The 20,548-nt window shown below is 39.6% G+C and overlaps 1 protein-coding gene across 7 annotated transcripts in view; it reads right to left on the bottom strand.

The window, feature by feature from the left end:
- Positions 1-20,548, bottom strand: part of LOC110968371 (unconventional myosin-XVIIIa-like) — a 247,258-nt gene that overhangs the window by 142,628 nt on the left and 84,082 nt on the right. For 5 of the 7 annotated variants that reach the window (XM_051958139.1, XM_051958140.1, XM_051958141.1 and 2 more), the window contains 7 exons: positions 17,665-17,676; positions 15,451-15,621; positions 14,907-14,997; positions 9,329-9,521; positions 7,004-7,090; positions 5,413-5,554; positions 5,140-5,299 (listed from right to left, as the gene is read on the bottom strand). In XM_051958139.1, the coding sequence (XP_051814099.1) occupies positions 5,140-5,299; positions 5,413-5,554; positions 7,004-7,090; positions 9,329-9,521; positions 14,907-14,997; positions 15,451-15,621; positions 17,665-17,676 (856 nt within the window). The remainder of the gene's footprint in view (positions 1-5,139; positions 5,300-5,412; positions 5,555-7,003; positions 7,091-9,328; positions 9,522-14,906; positions 14,998-15,450; positions 15,622-17,664; positions 17,677-20,548) is intronic. The other 2 variants (XM_051958138.1, XM_051958142.1) reach the window with 1 other exon arrangement.

The raw sequence follows: 20,548 nt of genomic DNA, 5'->3' as shown, positions 1-20,548 counted from the left end.
TCGGGACGGAGATTTTTTAAATGGTACACTTCCATGGGCCGGAAATCCGGCGCGGCGCCGGAAAACTTTAAGCCCTGCATGTACTATATCCAATGGCAACTCTATCTGGTCTGCTAATGCGTCAGCAAGTATCAATTCATGGGTGCACATGAAGTTTAGATAGTCAAGGTCCAAGTCAGGATGACTGATGACATACTGAAACTTGGTTTGCAGTCTTTCAAAGATATGACGTCTGAGCAGGTTCTGTTGGAAAAGAAAGCAGTGCATATTGGCACATTGTCTTATCTGAGTGTACTGACCTCATTTGCACATTAAACATAACCTGAAACAAGAATGCTTATATTTAACATTTTCAGTACCACTTCCTGATGAGGATAGGATCCAATTATTAATGATATAAATCGTTTTCAAAACAAAACAAAGAAAATACAGGGATATATAAATACATTTTGTACGGTGTTCATGTATGTTTAAAACCAGGTATATGATCAAATAAATATTTTATAGTTTTCATTAAAATGAATTTCAAAATAACTTGCCTGAGCGCTTCGACTTTGCCGGTCCATTTTAGCAAGCCATCTGCTGTCTCGCTGCTAGCTTCAGGATGGTGACATTGTTTTCTCCACCAGGACACCTCAAAGAGCAGTGTTCGATGCTGCTATTATTATACAATATAGCCATTTTAATGAGAAGCTCGGACGCTGTTGTATGCATTGAATAATATTTTATTCCAACAGTGGTCAAAAAAATTAAAAGAAATCACATTTATTACAGTCCCGGAGGTAGGGAGTGGCTAAAACCTGTTGAAAGAGTGCCCGCCCGTATGCGACGCTCCTCGGAAAACAGCAAACACACCCGTATACAAACAGGGATAATCTGATTGGTCAAAGCTCGCCAGCCTTCTATTGGTTGACAGCATTGATACACAAAAAATCCGAGAGCAGAGCAGAGATCCGAGCAGAAGTTCCGTGAGAGCAAGAGTTTGAGTTTGAGCGCAGGAAATCTGCGCGAGCAGCATCATAACCGAGTGCGAGGACACAGTTTGAGCACGCGCAGAGCAAATTTGAGCGCGAGAGCAGAGTTCTGAGAGACAGTATCACAAAATCTGAGAATGAAATCAATAAATGCTGCCCTCAAATCAATTTAAAATGCTCTTGAATTATGATAGGAAATTCATTCCATATCGGAGGGGCCATAGGCGCGGATTGGCAGCCACGCTTCCGTCAGTCTGCCCTCGGGCAGCTGTGGCTACGAATGTAGTTTACCACCACCAGAGTAAGAATGTGTGAGTGAATGAATAATGGATCCATTATTATTTTTCATTATTACATAACAAGACTATAACTGTCCAAATAACTAACAGCCCAGTTTATTCTTGATGTCTTAAACGGTGAAACTGAAACTCAGGACTGCGCTGAGGACATCTGTGATATAACACAACATTTACCTGCAGCTCATAAAGTGTGACTGTGTGTGACAGCTCACCTGTCTGAGGTAAAGAAAAGTCCAGGATGAGACCTGTTGTTCCATTCTGATCGGCCCTTTACTATATCAGGGATAATTTAGAGTAACAAAGTTTCTGCTGTTGCTCCATGCATACATGTGCTCAACTCTCTCTTTTGAAACACTTGTGGATCCTTTTGCTGTGAGATGATGCAGGTGTTTACTAAACTCAGAGGAAATACACACGTGGACAAAATTGTTGGTACCCCTCAGTTAAAGAAGGAAAAACCCACAATTCTCACTGAAATCACTTGAAACTCACAAAAGTAACAATAAATAAAAATTTATTGAAAATTAAATAATCAAAATCAGCCATCACTTTTGAATTGTTGATTAACATAATTATTGAAAAAAACAAACTAATGAAATAGGGCTGGACAAAAATGATGGTACCCATAACTTAATATTTTGTTGCACAACCTTTTGAGGCAATCACTGCAATTAAACGATTTCTGTATTTGTCAATGAGCGTTCTGCAGCTGTCAACAGGTATTTTGGCCCACTCCTCATGAGCAAACAGCTCCAGTTGTCTCAGGTTTGATGGGTGTCTTCTCCAAATGGCATGTTTCAGCTCCTTCCACATATGTTCAATGGGATTCAGATCTGGGCTCATAGAAGGCCACTTTAGAATAGTCCAACGCTTTTCTCTCAGCCATTCTTGGGTGTTTTTGGCTGTGTGTTTTGGATGGTTGTCCTGTTGGAAGACCCATGACCTGCGACTGAGACCAAGCTTTCTGACACTAGGCAGCACATTTCTCTCCAGAATGCCTTGATAGTCTTCAGATTTCATCGTACCTTGCACACTTTCAAGACACCCTGTGCCAGATGCAGCAAAGCAGCCCCAAAACATTACTGAGCCTCCTCCATGTTTCACCGTAGGGACAGTGTTCTTTTCTTCGTATGCTTGGTTTTTGAGTCTATGAACATAGAGTTGATGTGCCTTACCAAAAAGCTCCAGTTTGGTCTCATCTGTCCGAAGGACATTCTCCCAGAAGCTTTGTGGCTTGTCAACATGCATTTTTGCAAATTCCAGTCTCGCTTTTTTATGAGTTTTTTTCAGCAGTGGTGTCCTCCTTGGTCGTCTCCCATGAAGTCCACTTTGGCTCAAACAACGACGAATGGTGCGATCTGACACTGATGTACCTTGGCCTTGGAGTTCACCTTTAATTTCTTTGGAGGTTGCTCTGGGCTCTTTGGATACAATTCCAACGATCCGTCTCTTCAATTTGTCATCAATTTTCCTCTTGCGGCCACGTCCAGGGAGGTTGGCTACTGTCCCGTGGGTCTTGAACTTCTGAATAATATGAGCCACTGTTGTCACAGGAACTTCAAGCTGTTTAGAGATGGTCTTATAGCCTTTACCTTTAAGATGTTTGTCTATCATTTTTTTTCGGATGTCCTGGGACAATTCTCTCCTTCGCTTTCTGTTGTCCATGTTCAGTGTGGTACACACCTTTTCACCAAACAGCAGGGTGACTACTTGTCTCCCTTTAAATAGGCAGACTGACTGATTATGAGTTTGGAAACACCTGTGATGTCAATTAAATGACACACCTGAGTTAATCATGTCACTCTGGTCAAATAGTTTTCAATCTTTTATAGAGGTACCATCATTTTTGTCCAGGCCTGTTTCATTAGTTTGTTTTTTTTAATAATTATGTTAATCAACAATTCAAAAGTAATGGCTGTTTTTGATTATTTAATTTTCAATAAATTTTTATTTATTGTTACTTTTGTGAGTTTCAAGTGATTTCAGTGAGAATTGTGGGTTTTTCCTTCTTTAACTGAGGGGTACCAACAATTTTGTCCACGTATGTAGTCCTAAACAGCTGGAAGCAACAAACTAAGCTGCGATATTGTGAGTATGAGACACTTCAGTTGTCTCATCTTAAGACAGACTACACAGTGTGACTTGTCAGAGTCAGGCCTGAACTTATCTGCTCTCATCCTCTTTTAGGGATCATTTATAAAAATAAGAATTTACTGAAGTTACCGACATTGGAACTGTTCCACTTGCATAAATGTGCACAACTCTCTGTCTTTAGAGACACTCATGGATACCACTGCTCTCTGATGCCGACTGATTCAATAAACTCAGGGGAAATAGTCCCAAATAGATAGAAGCACTAAACTTCTGTTAATGTTTGTAGTAAATAAAAAAAGCTTAAGTTACGTTCATTATTGAAGGGTATCATTGAGGCAAAGCTGTTTTGGTCTGTTTGTCCACAGCAAAGTTAGATTTTTAAGGACATTTCATTTCTGTAGCCTAATAGATTTAAAAATTGTAGAGCAAAGTGAGTGGAAAGGTGTTATGTGATTTTGGTGCACAAACTGTGTTGTTTGGTCTCTGTGATGTTCGATGAGTATTTGTGTTAAAACGTGAAAAAGCCTTTCCTAAATCACTTCCCCCAGTTTGAAATACCATTGCTTGTGTATGCCAATCCTTTAATGTGATGGTTCAGTTCAGACTTGTCATGTTGAAAGCTTACTAGGTCTGACCCAGTAAGACGGACGTTTCAGACATGAACGTGACAGATAAACGGTACGGGGTGCATGTCTGAAAGAGGTGACAGCGTTGAATAATATTTACATCAGAAAACAGATAAACTGTTTGTGATAAAAACTACTAAGGTAATCATGTGTAGCTAACTGTTTGCATCCACCAACAACTTCATTACTCTAGTTATTTAAGTCTGACTAAATACCACCTCTTAGAACGGGATTCAGTACTAGTCCTCACATCGGCTGTGTCCGAAATGGCATACTAACGTACTACTCATACTAAGTGTGACGTCAAAATAAGTATGTAGTGCGTTCACATTATATAGTATGAAAAGACTGAGTACGCGAGAAATACCCGGATGTATACTATTTCCGGAAAATTTTTAAGTATGCGCGGTGACCACACTAGTCATACTCAACCGCCCCATAATGCTTTGCAAGCTACCCACTGAAATGGACTGTGGCCGGACCGGGGCGATTTTTATTTTATTTTATGTGGTTAAGTAGTCATCCTAATCACCCCACAGATTTGAGAAATAGGCGTTTTCTGACCAACATTTTAAATTTGTCAAACGCCTCACAACGTGCTACTGAATGCTAGCAGCTAGTTGCAGCAGCTCGCTTTGCATACAGAACAAGTAGCAGCTACCTCCAGTAGCCTGCAGCTACAATTGAAACGATTCGGATAATCTGGCTAATAACTGCATGAGGAGTGCCGGCTTGAAATTGCCACATTAATTGTGCGACTGTTTAGCGTAAAATCGACCTGAAGCCGGCATTCAGCCGAGATATTTGATAGCCATACTTCCGGTTTTTGTCGTCGGAGGTTTGAAATGCATTATGGGAAACGTAGTAGTATACTACAATGTGAACGGTTGGCATTCTAATCATACTTATAGTACGAAGTATACAGTATATACTCGTGTATGTAGTACGTTAGTATGCCATTTCGGACACAGCCATCGAGTTTTGTTTTACTCTTTAGAAGTAAGGAATTACATGATTAATGTACTACTGACAACTGCCAGTCACATGATGGTGCAGCATACAAAAAAGGCAGCAACTATCACCAGCAACCACTGACTCCGTTCTAAAAAAATGGCTGTTGAATGGGATTGTTGAGTGTGTTCATACTTTTGGGAGTCCTGCAGCAGTGTGGCAGCATTCTGGGCAGCAGGGTTGTGCTTGGCGTGGCTCAGCCAGCCCCGAGTGTTGTATTCCACCCAGTCTGTCCCGTGGCTGTGGCCCAGAAGAAAGAGGTGGGGCTTCTCTCCTCGGAGCAGCAGACCAGTTCCTGCATCACAAAGGAAATATATCGCCCTCAGGAATATGATCAGTGCCATTAGCTTCTTAAAAGTCCAGCAGCACTGTGTTTGCTTTAGCAGGCAGTGATGGTTGAGTGCTCACCTTTGTTTTCTCCCTGTGCAGAGCCATAGTAGCTGAAGAGTCTCTCCAGCATGGTTTCCTCTGAACCTCCAGGCTGAACAGCCTCCTCTTCCATCAGCCACAGAAGACCTCGAGCCTCATCCGTTCTGGCCAGAGTACGAACCTGTGATGATGATCAGCAGGCACAAATGTCACAATCACTTTTCCTTGACCTTGATTTAAAAACTTTCAAGTCAAGGCAACGTGTGTATCGACCACATTATTCATCACTTCAGATCATGAGACAGTCAGCAGGTACTGCGCAGCCAAATGTCAAACAAAAAGTCCACACAGCGTATCCACATACGCTCTATCTGTTCCAACTCCTCCCCTCTGGTAGTAGGTGCTAAATAGCACAGAATGCTAAAACAACCACACAAAAAGAGTTTCTTCCCATTCAAATTTAAATCACTCAGCGGTATGTTGCATGATGGCTAAGCACAAGGAGACAAATCCTGTACGAGACAAACCTGTGTGGTCCAAAGCGCAAGATTTCAAGAACTCTGGGGAGGATAACAGTCCGAGATGTCAGCAAGAAGCCCCGCACATCAGCCAAGATGATTGTTGCTGACCTGATGATGTTTCAAGGAACACAGTTGTGAGGGCTCTTTATCATGGTGGGCTTCAGGGCCATCATTCCAGAAGAACCCCTTTGCTCCAAGAGCGGCACATCAGAACCAGATTGATGTTTGCCCGTGGGCATTTGAAAGGTAAGGATGAGTCTTGGGAGTCTGTGTGTCTGATGAAACTAAACTGGAAGTATTTGGGCACATGGATGTTGGCCTGCATAGAGATCAGATCTCAATCCTATTCAGGAGTCAAAAAGTACACACACTAAAGTCACTCTATGTGACCTCGGTTGGGACTCCCATGTACCACAGAACTAATCTATCGTCCTGTTCTTTATTCAGTGATAACAGTTCAGGCCAAACTAGTCCACTATGGTGTCCAATGCATGTTTGTAAAATAAGGAAACATGAATCTGATGAAACAAAACAGGTTTCCAAAGCAACACAGAATCTGTGTGAAAGACATGTAGAGGCCCAGTACACTAAAAACCAGTTGCAAAAGAAAATCATTTGTGCCAAAATGATGAGAACTGAAATTAAAAATACCATTTCAATTTCCAAAATGTTTTCTTAGTTGGGGATTCTGATACTCAAGCAAAATAAAATCAAATGGTCAAAAATAACAGGCAAATTCATAGATTTCTGTCAAAAAGGCAACAGTCTCACATAAACAAAGAGCAGAATTTTCCCTCCTGGATCCCAGATCATCTGCTTTGCTAGATTAGCCTCACAGTTACAACTATTTGCACTGGCCAGCATTGATGAAAAAGGCTATTTCCTGGCTCAGTGGTATTTTGGAGCGCTTGTTTGGCTACATCTTGATTTGCATTAAAGTCTTTCTGAGTAAGATTAAAACTCAGGGCCAAACTAACTGCTCCTGAATCTGGACTGGAATACCTCAAGGCTTCACTAAACACATCTACAGCAACATTATTGAGACCACAAATTCCATGACATGTTGCAGGCTAAAGCAAACAGAGACAGTGTAATGAGATCTTGCTTACCAGTGCTTGGGTTGAGGCTTGATCAATAGCTGCTACAGACAGTGAGGTACTGGACTCTATGTCATCTAAAGCAAGCTCTATGTTTTCCTAGACACATGAGGGGATAAAAGCTTAGGTTAGTAAACTACAGACATTTAAAGTGAAAGATCATCAATACATTACTAGCTTGTTGATTGGGTTGAGTGATTGTGTATCTGTATTAGCACAAAGTTTCGCAAATATTTCATATCTGATTTTGAAGAGCACCACAATGAATTTGTCATGGCATAACATCAAGTAACTACAGAAAGTAAACTGGAAAGGACAGGGATTTCTAAGAATGTATCTAAAGGTGAATTTATCTGTGTTCTGTAGTAGTTTTAGACCATGCACTATAAGTTTTTTAACACTTGAATATCCGCAAAAGAGTTATGTGTACATATATGCAGGTCATGCTGCTCTCTTTTTTCTCTCGAAATCCAGGACAATCCACAGATTTTTATGTGAACAGTTCTCATTTGAACTACTTCCAGCAACAGTAATAGTGCCTAAGAAAACTACTAAAAACAGTGTGTTTTGTGGATTATCTAGAGTCCCTCAATATAAGCTGTAAAGCATTCATTGCTGGGTACTTCCTGTGCAGCATGGGTTTTCTCCAGGTTCTCCAGCTTCCTCCCACAGTCCAAAAACATGCTGAGATTAACTGGTGATTCTAAATAGCCCGTCGGTGTGAATGTGAGTGTGATTGTTGGTCTCTACATGTAGCCCTGCCATAGACTGGTGACCTGTCCAGTCACCTGGAAGTCAGCTGGGATAGACTCCAGCCCCCCGCACACCTAATGAAGATTAAGTGGTGTGTAGGAAATGAATGGATTGTTGGGTGCATAAATTCCCCTTGGAATCGACTGGATTTGGAGCCCAAGCAGCTATCTCAAAACCTGATCAAGTGAAATCAGAACTACCCTGTCACAACTCTATTTTGTTTTATGTATATTATAGCTCATGAAAATTTGAAATCCATTATCTCAAGTTATTAGAATATATCTTAAGTTATCAAATATAAAAAGGATTTACAATACAGAAATGTCAAACACCTGAAAAGCATGTTTATACGCTCGGTTGAGACTCTTTGACCACACATTACTGCATCAATACAGTGCATCATGGAGAGGATCAGTCAGTGGCACTGCTGAGGTGTTGTTGAAGCCCAGGTTGCCTTGATAGCGGCCTTCAGCTCATTTGTATTTTTGTTTCTTATTTTCCTCTTAATAAAACCCCGTAGATTCTCTGTGGGATTCAGGTCAGGTGAGTCAGCTGGCCGATTAAGTACAGTAATATCATGGTCAACACATCATTTGGTATTCGTTCTGGCTCTGTGGGCAGGTGCTAAGTTTCGTTAGAAAAGGAAATCGGTACCTCCATAAAGACTGTCAGCAGATGGAGGCATAAAGTATTCTAAAATCTTCACCCATATCATGACAGACAGGAAACTTCAAACAGGATTTCAAATACCTTGGATTATCTGCCTCTGCACTCTTCCTCCTGACTCTGGAACATTGATATCCAAATGAAAGACAGAATGTACTTTTTCTAAAAAGAAAACTTTGGACTACTGAGCAACAGTCTACTTCTTTTTCTCCTGAGTCCAGGTAAGACACATCTAACATTGTCTCTGGTTCAGGAGTATCTTGATATTAGGAATGTGACACTTGTAGCTTCTTCCTGAAGACATTGTACTTTGTGGCTCTTGATGTACCGACACCAGCCTCAGACCTTGTGAAGCTCTCCAAGTTCTCGAATCAACTTTTTTTTGACAGTCCCTAGAGACTGCAGTCATCGCTGCTGCTTGTGCACATTTTCCAATCACACCTCTCCTTTCCAGTCTACTTTCCATTAACATGCTTCAATACAGCACTCTGCCAACAAGCAGCCTTTTCAACAATGACCCTCTGTGGCCTAAACTCCTGCAGAGGGTGTTGATGATGGACAGCTTTCAAGTCCGTCGTCTTCCTCATGATTGTTCTTGTGTGCACTGAACAAAACTGAGCGACACACTGTACCATACTATTAGAATAATAATTTTCTCAAATTTAAAATGAAATACTGTAATATTTTAAGATATGGTTTGAAACACTTTTTGAGCTGTAAGCCAAAATGAAACTAGAAAATGCTTGGAACATTTTACTTTATGTGTAATGAGTTTAGAATATATTTAATTTTCACTTTTCTAAATAAGTCAAGGAAAATCTGTATTTCTAATTATATTATAATTGGCTGGGATGCCCTTATATATGTGTGTATGTCTATGCCCTTGCTTAGTGTCATGCTCTGTCAGCCCAGCTGCACCTCCTTGTATCTCTCCAGCTCCTGGACAAAGGTACGTTGATGGAACAGCGTCTGCAGCCTCTCCTGGGTGTAGTTGTGGCAGAGCTCTTCAAATGTGGCTCCCCTCTGTTGCTGAGCCAGCCGAGGGTTCTGGAAACCTGGAGTGTCCACAATCAGCAGGGAACACAAAGAGTTCTGACTGGACTTCAGAGCCCTGAGGGATACAAATATATTGGGACTCTTTAGTGATGATGTCCTGACACTGGGAAGCTGCAGACTTCTGTATGGTACCCGTTTTTCTGTCAAAAATCCCCCAAAAATTAAATCTACAATGACAAAAAAACAAAACAGAGGATAGCAGTTTCTGTTTTGTTGTTATGGTTTTATAGAAAATCGATATGGTAAGTGTTGACAATGCCAGTGGTTCTGTACATGTGACAAGATCATACTTTGACCTTGGTTTCTTGAGGAAAAATACCATACATGTATGTCTATAGCATGTCATTCTAATATTGACAGATAATATTTCTCCTTGTTTGTGTTGGCCTAATTGCTCCAGTTTTCATTTTTTAAATTCAATTATTTATTTTTTTTGCTTGATTTAAATGTTTCCCGGCTATGTCATTTTCTGTTTGCCATTTATTATGGGTGTGTGATGCACTTATGTGTCGGTAAAAATTAACAATCCGTCAATATCTGCAAAACATTCAGCATCCAGGGTGTGTAAAATTCAAAGTGCAAATGCACCAATAATATACATAAGATAATACTGTTACATTCTTCTTCAGCTGTTTCATATGGAGAGAATTTTGTTTCTTTAGTATTCAATCAATCAAAAAAGGTTTTGCTACCAAAAAAGAGAGTTGAGACCAAAAAACATAAAATTGCAATCAAAAAATAAAAGATCAATCAAATAGAATAGATCTGAGACCAAAAAAATTTAAGTGGCAACCCTCCAAAAATTTTTGGAGATCAAAACAGAACAGGTTGCAAATGAAAATACAATAATTTGAGAACATATTGACTTAACTTCAATCAAAAATAATATTTTTTGCTTGCAAGTTCAAAAGTTTTGGTTGTGAATTCTAAAGTTTTGCTTGCAAGCTCAAAAGTTGTGGTTTTGAATTCTAAAGTTTTGCTTGCAAGCTCAAAAGTTTTGGTTGCGAATTCTAAAGTTTTGCTTGCGAATCTGACTGAACCAAATGGGCGGGGCCAGCGCCGGTGGAAGAGACGATTGTCTGCGCCTGCCAGAAAATGTATCCCCTCTCTATAGGCTAATGCACAGGTGAACACACAGGTACACGTGAGCACGTGATTCCTTCAATAAATTATGCAAATTACACAAGGTCAGCCTTTGTAAAAAAAAAAAAAAAAAAAAAAAAAGAAGGAGACAAAGGTCAGACTTCGGCATTTTGGAACAGGTCGAGTGTCAGCGTCACGGTATCGGCAGCCTTGATTTTGTTCAAAAACAAGTTAGCGATGAATCCTACGAACTACAAACAAATTGTCGAATATGAAGTTAAAAATGAGTATACTCCAAAATTCACAAAGAGGGAAGAACTGTTGCTTCGACAGAAGTCTCATCTTTATGATATTGAAGGTAAGACCAATGATGTACACCTGTACATTGATAACAATGTACACCTTCTTGAAAGACATTTTTTAAAACCTGGATTCTATGTCTTTCAGATACAGTGTGATGTTTGTTTGCGGTGGTTCCACCGAATGTGTGTTCAAGGCCCACCAGCAGAAGAGGACTTCATTTGTATTGCTTGTTAAAGTCCTGAGCTGGATGTATAGTGTCTAGAGTTGTAATTGTTAAATAGTTGGACCAATATGTTAGTTCTCTTTATGATTTTTGTTATCTATCTTCAGCTGTATACATTTTTTCCCTAAAAACAAATGGTAAGTGATTGTATTATTATTTATATAAGTTATTGCTAAGTTGAGTACTTTTAAGAGGCATTGTTGTTATAACTGTATAGTATTTAAGTATTAAACCTTTTTTCTGCAAGATGCATTTTTTATGTAACAATACCATCCATCCATCCTCTATACACCGCTTTATCCTCATTAGGGTCAAAGGGGGTGCTGGAGCCTATCCCAGCCGACCCGGGCGAAGGCAGGGGACACCCAGGACAGGTCGCCAGTCCGTCACAGGGCTGTAACAATACCTACTTTTTTAAAAATTATTTTATAAATTGAGCATTTTGTAAAACAAATTTTGCAATAAGAAAAAATCAGGCTGAAATGTTAGTACATCACTTGAGTAATATAGAGGGGTGATATGTTTTCTGGCAGGTGCAGACAATGAGGCTGAAATAATTTGTATCCCCCCATAACTTTAGCTGTGATTAATGAAACTAGTTGTAATTCACAAGTGTGGGTGTGCATGATGAGAAATGTCTGCAGAATAAACCACGTGATGTTAGTACATCACCTGAGTAATATAGGGGGGGGGGGATACATTTTCTGGGAGACACAGACAATCAGCCTGAAATAATGCGTGTCCCGTCATAACATGTTCTGGTAGATCCTCCTGTATCGTCTCTTGTCTGTGTTGAGAATTTCTGAATAAATGCTATGAAGTTCTGATGATCAACATAGGGGGAATTTAACAAAACACAAACAAAACAAAAACGCCAATATCTGAAGATACCCTGGTGGAATTGAGTCTGGCAGTGTGATAAAATGCTCACAGTGGCGTTGATTTTACTGTATCAGACGTTGGACCGATTGATCTGAAGATTGAATTACAGCACATTTCTCTCTTTATTTATTTATTCATTTATTTACTTTTTATTTATTAATTTCATTTTACCTAATGAATGTTCTATTATCGTCTTCATTTATGGCAATCATTGTTTTACTGCTATAACTCTTGCTGCTACCACTATATTTACTTAATTTTGTTTCTGGTATTAATTTTCACTATTTTTTTTATTATTATTTCTTTTTATTTATCCTGTGCAGTGAGCATAGCACACCTGGGTGGGTGGGTGGGTGGGTGGGGATGGAGAGATATTTTGTGTTTTGTCTGTCATTCAGGTCATATTCTGTTCAATATTCTTTTGTTAAGATGTTGGGGGGGAAAAAAATGTCAGACTTCTCACCTGGAGGTTTTTTTTGTACACTGTTCATGATGCCTTTTAAAGTCTGCACAATAAATATATTTGATGGAATTACAGCGCATTTGAATCTAGTTCCCACCCAGAGGGTATTGAGCCTACGTTTAGTTAGCAGGGTGATCACCTAGCAACATTACACTTCATTACAAAAAGGAGAAGGAAAAGACATTCTTAGGCAGCGTGATGAATACTATTAACTGGGCAACACGCCATGTAGAGCAAAAGCATTTATTTAGACACAAATGTCACGTGCTACATTACCAAACACGCTTGACAATCAAAGCATGATCGTAACAATCCACGTTTTGTTTTATTAATTAACTACACTGATATCTAAACAAAGGATTATAACTCCACCCTTCCGAATGCATGCGCACTCCAGCGGCAAGGGATACACTTTCTTTCGGGGGTAACTACTTTGGCACGACACCAGGGCTCACTTCCACCCTCTCACAGCATCAGGCTGCTATGCGCTGGAAACTGGCCCCGCAATTAGTCAATAAAGTTTCAAAGTCAACGGTAGCAGGGCTACTGTTTTGTAGGAACGGTGACCCCGTGATTGCATGTTGCAATCACAGCCTTGCGTTGCATCCGCCTCATATGCTCCCTACCCTCACTGGCCATAGACATGTCACCAGTTACCCTGCTCAAGCCGGGACAACAATGCTAATCAGCGTGCATGCACTATCCGGGCCTTAGAATTATTGTTGTTACGAATGTACGGCCGGTTTTAGCCTAAAATATTTAGCATAATTATTTTGTGCGCAACCGGCTACCAACTTACCTAGCGTGGAAGCAGCCAGCAACAGCACAGAGGGGAGCGGCGATGACTGGTGGTGGAGCAAGGTCAAACCAATCAATAGGAACTCTTGTCTCTTCCACCAGCGTTGGCCCCGCCCATTTGGTTCAGTCAGATTCGCAAGCAAAACTTTAGAATTCGCAACCAAAACTTTTGAGCTTGCAAGCAAAACTTCAGAATTCGCAACCAAAACTTTTGAGCTTGCAAGCAAAATTTTTGAACTTGCAAGCAAAAAATATTGTTTTTGATTGAAGTTAAGTCAATATGTTCTCAAATTAATATATTTTCATTTGCAACCTGTTCTGTTTTGATCTCCAAAAACTTTTTGGGGGGTTGCCACTTAAATTTTTTTGGTCTCAGATCTATTCTATTTGATTGATCTTTTATTTTTTGATTGCAACTTTGTGTTTTTTGGTCTCAACTCTCTTGGCTGCAAAACCTTTTTTGATTGATTGAATAATAAAGAAACAAAATTCTCTCCATAGTTACAGAGATGTGTTAGTTTCATTTCTGGTCAGACGTGCAACATACAGTCATGAACTAAAGTTTACATATACTAGTAAAAACCATGTATATCGGGGCCGTCTTAAGTTTCCAGTGACTTCTACAACTGTGATTATCTATGGTGGAATGATTGAAGCATATGCCTCTATGTGCCAAAAGGACAAAAAAACAATCATACATTTTGGTTCTTTCATGGATTTCTTTATAAGTGTTCTGGAAATATGACAAAATCTGCTGGGTCAAAAATACAGGTCAGATGAGAGCTATTTGACCTCATCTGTTTGGAAGACAGAAGGTGAGGCCATTTTCCATAAGAACACCACATCTGCCTTACCATGGTAGTAGTATTACGTTCTGTGGCTATTCTGCATTTACTTACACTAGGTAAATGGAATAATGAAGAAAAATCTCAAATTACCTAGGGATGCAGTTTGGTGTTTCAACATGACAATGATCCCAAACACATCAAAAGTGGTAAAGAAATGGCTAAATGAGGCTTTAACCTACTTAGATCTGGTGTCCACAAATGTGGACTTTTTCAGAAACAGCTTATTGTTAATAATAAAAATACTAAAAACAAGAATAACAGCAATAAAAATGTTATTATTATTATAATTATTAATAATTATAATAATAATAAACACAAAAATCTGATAACAGAGATTATCGATGTTATACTTATTGGTTAATCCAAAATGCAGCCCAACCGAAGCTCAGGTCTTAGGAGGGTAAGAAAGGTTTTAGACTGCCCCTCCAAAGTCCTAACTTGAAACCCAATAAGAACTTGTGGACTGATGAAGAAACAAATCTATGTCAGAAAGCCAACAAATCCATTTCAGCAGTACCTGTAGCTGTCAAGGGGAGAGATCAAAGATACAGTACTACTACTACAATAAATCTATTTAAAAAACAAAACAAAATGCATGATTGTTTCTTTTCTGTGACAAAGACACAAGGGTTTAAACGATTCCATCACAGAAATTCAGAGTTATAGAAGTGAGAAGAAACTCAAGACTGCCATGCAAGTGTATGCAAACGACTGACAGTTTCTTGTCACACCACATGACTGTGCTGCACTCCACTCATGCACTAATAGAAAGGGAGTCAAAATTTTTCATTGCATCTTACAATATAGTAACCAATTTAGAGGTGTATGTTGAGGCTTAACCTGTTGATTAGGGAAATGACAAGAGTGAAGAGCTCAGAGTAGAGTCCTGATGCCATGGCCTCCAAACACTCCAGAGCTGTGACCTTAGAGCCTATGAGACAGAGAATATCAAAAGACAATATATCAGAGCTACAGTTAAGAAATTATATCTACTGTTTCAGGGCAAGTATAGCCAAATTAGGATTGTATTTTTCAATGGTTACAAACAAATAGAGAGGAAAACATTTTCGTACAAGAACTTAACTGTCTGAGAAAACATTTGAAAAGTGGTAAACAAATGTATAAAACAGTTGAAGTTGGTCATAAAATAACAGTTATTCTTGGGTACCCACAGTTCATTACAGATGTTGTCACATTTTTGCAGTTTGCGTTTAACAGATCATTTTCTGATTTACATCATTTTAGAAGTAAATCAATATTTCAGTGGTACAGTAACATGATCTAATTTAAACTGCATTTTTTGATATTGTTCATCACTTAAGGTCAAGACAAAGATTTTAGCTTAATGCCAACATAAAAGTTGTTTCAAGACTGAAGGTTTTACCTGAGCTTTCACCCTGGCCCGCCTCATCCGGTCCTCCTCTAAATGAGGTAGAGTGCTGCAGGCCTTTGGCCTGATGCTTAAAGATCGAAGAGGACAGCTCCTCCAAGGTGCAGCCCAAAAGATAGGCTGCCTTCTGGGCCCATTCATGACGGGCAAACTGCCGACGTCCAGCTATTAAAAAGTAAGAGTGTGTTTTAAATATTAAACAACTCAATAAGAGCCTGAGGAAGACAGACAATGAAGATAACATCTATATTAAAGATAAAGGAGAGGAAGATGTATTCATTTATATACATCATAAATCCTATGTGTAGTTTGTCTTTACACAGAGTGGTTTTGCTTTTTCTGGGCTCCAGTATAGCTGACCTGAACATTGTAACTGTAAAAGTACAAACACTGTATCAACCCTCAATCCAGATAAATACTTCAAATGGCAGTTCTGGACAACCAAGAAAGACACTCGATATTCTCTGCTGCTGACAGGAACCAAATCTGTTCTGTTTAGATAACGGTGAGAGCTATGAAACAGCTAAAATGTTCAAATTTGTGCTTAAGTTTGAGTGTCTTGATCTATCAAACATTTATCTCTTTTCTAACTATTCAAACAGACCTGATTTTGTGTTTGTGATATAAATCAAGATTGATGGCATCACACCAGTAACCATTTACAGAGAAGTGCACCATCAGTGCTTGAGAGGAAAAGAACATGGTTTTAATTCTCACACTGCAGTGGGAAATGACTTCTACATTAAGAGTCTAACTGCATCATTGTTTGAAGACTACAACGAGCATACTTCAACAGCAGCCATTTCAGTCATTCTGCATATTAATGTGAACACACAATTTCACAACTATGTTGTCAGAACTGACTTACTTCCTGAGACCAGTTTGTAATTTTTTTGTGACTAACTTTGAAAAATGTGCATTTACCAGTTAGGAGAAACTCGAATTAAAACTACTACTACATCTGAGGCTGTAGGATGCTTCCTTGTTGGGGTTTTTGTCACTGCCAATCTGAAGATGTTTTAAACTTGTCACTTTTGCTCCTGCTATAATGAATAACAGCAGTATTGCCCCGAAACAAGAGGGTGCAAGCCATTTTCTAAGCTGTACTATATAGGGCAACTCATGAACAAGTTCTGCATGTTCTGTTATTCCTATTGCATCAGGAGCCACCAATTCTCTATTTCAGTCAGTAATTTCTATGTTCTTGATCAGTAAGAACAGTATTTTGTAACGTATAACAAAAAAACTATGTTACTAATTGAGTTTGAAAGATGTGATGGCACGCAGTGTAAGGTCCAGTTTATGAATGTTCCTCCATACTTCGTACTCAAAGTCAAAATACTAGTGTCTGTTGTTGTGCTGCCTGAGATCTCTGTTTTCCTGTTGCATTTGTTCCTGAGCTCCCAAAAACACCAATAGATTGCAACCAATAAAAGGCACCAAGGTTTTGGCGCTGTAGGCATTTGAAAAATCTAAAATAAAATTTAAATAAAGTTAAGCTTTTTTTTCAAGATAAGGACAAAAAAATAAGCCCTATGATTTAAAGTTTGACTGCTAATAACTAGTGATTGAATCTTGACTCTGTCTCTGTTTGCATGAATGTCTTGATGAGGAGTGAATCTCTGTTTGGCCTTCAGGCAATTCAAAGCCCATGTGTTCAAACGAACTAAGGCAACATGACAGCCTGTACAGCCAGCCAATCAAAGAGCTCTGACACAAAGCAACAGAATCAACAGTTGTCTCTGCCAAGCACAAACTGCATGGGGATACACTGGGAAGCTGGGAGATGTTAGCTCCGTGGTAGAAAGTGAAAACACTTACAAGAGAAGTGAAACTGAACAAGCTTAACTTTGATTGCTTGAGAATGCGTAGTAGTGTGACAGGAGTCTGGAAGTCATTTGTGGGCGACATGGGGAGGCATCAGAGCAAGCAGGTTAAAAGGGACACTAAAGTTTTGATCCCCGTGATTTTCATCTTACAGAACAGAAAAACGTAAGGAAGTAGAGGGAGAGCCATCACAAAGCAAACAAAAAACACAAGAGGAGGAGATACAGAGAGGAGGGGAAGGAGGAGCAGAAACAATAAAAATGCTAATGACTTAAGGCCTGGAAAAAATGATAAAGGTATTAAGACAGAAATACAAACAAGAGAGGCTCTAAAATAAAGTTTTTACAGTGAAAAACAGTCAACAACTTGTTTTTCAATTACCTTCATCTCCATCTGCATTTGATAGGGCACAGCATGCAAACATGCAAGTAAAAAGAGGGGGTTAGAGAGAACACAGTTTATGGATTCATCAATTCAACACAGACACAGGAAAACATAAACATTAGCACTGAAGAACACTGACAACCCACCATCATGCCTTGGAAGAGCTAGCTGAGAAGTTTGACACATGACTGTTAGAACCACATGCTCCTGTTTTCTACTAGTGGAGGGTCAACGATCCTCTGTAGACTGCCAGGGGGACTTGAGGGAATTTTTCCAGAAAATCCAATTTACTCAATTGAAAGAATGTCGTCTGAGTAAAGTTACAGTCAGTGGAGAGTAGACCAAAGACTTTCCAAATCTCTGAACTATTGTACTGTTCAAGTTGCAGAATACTTTGTTTTCTGACTGCTGTCATGTTGAAGCAGTGAAGAAAAAAACTACATAATTAATCTCATATGACCTGTACTGATTATTCCAGTTAAAAGATACAGAACACAGCGAACATCAGCAAAACCATGTGAGGAAACATTGTTTGGGTATGTTTCCATTTTCATGCACTCAGTTTCATGTGGAGTTCTTGGTGGATCTCATATTGAACCCATCACTTCAGCTAACATCACCCAAAAAGTATAATTTTATTGTAAATAACATTAAGTTTTAGGGGGAAAAGCAAAGGCACTATTTTACACATTATACGCCATTGTATACAGTGTAATTACATGCCCATCAACTATGCTGACTATGTGAGGATATGCATCAGGATCTGGATGGCTTACCACCTCAGGTAAACTCTTTATTGGGCAACAGCCTTAAATATTGAGTGCCTGCTGTCTCAAACGTGTCTGCCTTGTCTATTAAAAGATGTTGACTCAGTCTTGTTGGAAACATCACAGTGAGATTAGATCACATCCTGGAATACTTTGCTGATTAGTACGAGAAAGTATGAAAAGGATTCGATCCCCTTCCCATGTCTCCCCTTTTTGTAAATATCTTATACTAAGCAGTGTCAGATTTTAAAACTAAACCTAGCATAAAACAAAGGCATCTGAGTAACCCTAAAATACAAGTTGTACATTATGTGTGAATTGAAGCAAAAAGGACATCTATTATCAGCTGGGCCTGTGTGAAAAAGTAATCACCCCTCTAGTTGCTAAATCCAGAAAATTGCCAAATTACAGTAATAACTGCTTGTATCTGGAATTGACACACTCAGGTGTGATCAATACTAACTCTGTTCAGTAGGGCTGGACCCGAATATCCCGAATATCCGAATATTCGTTCGCTACGGCAGTGTCCGGATATTAATTTTGGTATCTGAATATCTCCCCCCGGTCGGACGTTACCGGGCGGAAAGAATATGCGCCGTTCCTTTCCTCCCTCCGCCTTCGGCCTACATCGGCACATCCCGTCATTTGATCACCCCTTCCTCCCCCCAGACGAAAATATTCGGAGCTCGTCTCTTCCCCTCGCCTTCGGCCCACTTCGGCTCATCCCGTCGTGTTTGGCTCATCTCGGCTCCTCCATTCCTGTTTGTTACCACCACCCAAATGGCCGGGTGGCTGCCGACTCTGACGTCACACTTCACTTTGTTGCATAAACACAAGACAAGATGCGGAAGACCTCTGCTGTTTGGGAATTCTTCAGTTTAACTGAAGACAAAACCAACGCAAAATTTGGTCAGGTCGTTGATTTGGCCATTGCAGAACATTCCAGTTCTCTGCCTTAAAAAAACTCTTTGGTTGCTTTCTCCGTATACTTCAGGTCATTGTCTATCTGCACCGTGAAGTACAGTCCAATGAGTTCTCAAGCATTTGGAAGAATATGAGAGATAATATAGCCCAAAACACTTCAGAATTCATCCAGCTGATTTTGTCAGCAGTCACATCATCAATAAATATAAGAGAACCAGTCCCATTGGCAGCCATACACGCCCACACCATGATACTACCACCACCATACTTCACCGATAAGCTGGTATTCTTTGGATCTTGAGCAGTTCCTTTCCTTCTCCAGACTCTTCTCTTCTCATCATTCTGGTACAAGTTGATCTTTATCTCATCTGTCCACAGGATGTTGTTCCAGAACTGAACTAGCTCTTTTAAATGTTTTTTTTTTTTTTTGGCTCATTTTAATGCGGCCTTCCTGTTTTTGAGGCTCACCAATGATTTACAGCTAGTAGTGAATCCTCTGTATTCACTCTGGTGAAGTCTTCTCTTAGTTATTGGCTTTCACCTCCTGGAGACTGTTCTTGATCTGGACAACTGTTGTGAAAGAGTTTTTCTTGGCCAATGAAAGGATTCTTCTGTCATCCACCACATTTGTTTTCTATGGTCTTCTAGGTCTTTTGGTGTTGCTGAGCCCAGCAGTACGTTCTTTCTTTTTAAGAAAGTACCAAACAGTTGATCTGGCCTCACCTAATGTTTTTGCTATCTCTCTGATGGGTTTGTTTGAATTTTTCAGCCTAATGATGACTTCCTTCACTGATAGTGACAGTTCTTTGGATTTCATATTGAGAGTGGACCATATGTAAATAACACACCTGAAAGGAACTGTAGACCTTTTATCTGCTCTTTGTAAATGAAATAATGAGGGAATAACACACACCTGGCCATGGAACAGCTGAGCAGCCAATTGTTTGATTTCAACTTAAAGAGTCACCAAAATCCAGAGGAAAGTTTTCTTACTCTAGTGATTTCACACCATACATCAGTATTCAAGTAATGAATGCAATCAAATGTCAAGCCTGACACCTAGTGGCAACCAGCAGAAAGTCAACTCTACTCTGTTTCTTTGTGTTTTTACTTGTCTAAGGAGTATTTGCTTATAACTCCTTGCATTTGATGGTAATGTGAGCCGGGGCATGTAGCCATTAAGGTCAAAG

The sequence above is a fragment of the Acanthochromis polyacanthus genome, chromosome 13 (assembly GCF_021347895.1).
Source record: "Acanthochromis polyacanthus isolate Apoly-LR-REF ecotype Palm Island chromosome 13, KAUST_Apoly_ChrSc, whole genome shotgun sequence".
NCBI classification, from domain to species: domain Eukaryota; kingdom Metazoa; phylum Chordata; class Actinopteri; family Pomacentridae; genus Acanthochromis; species Acanthochromis polyacanthus.
This window is presented reverse-complemented; position numbering and strand designations above follow the sequence as displayed.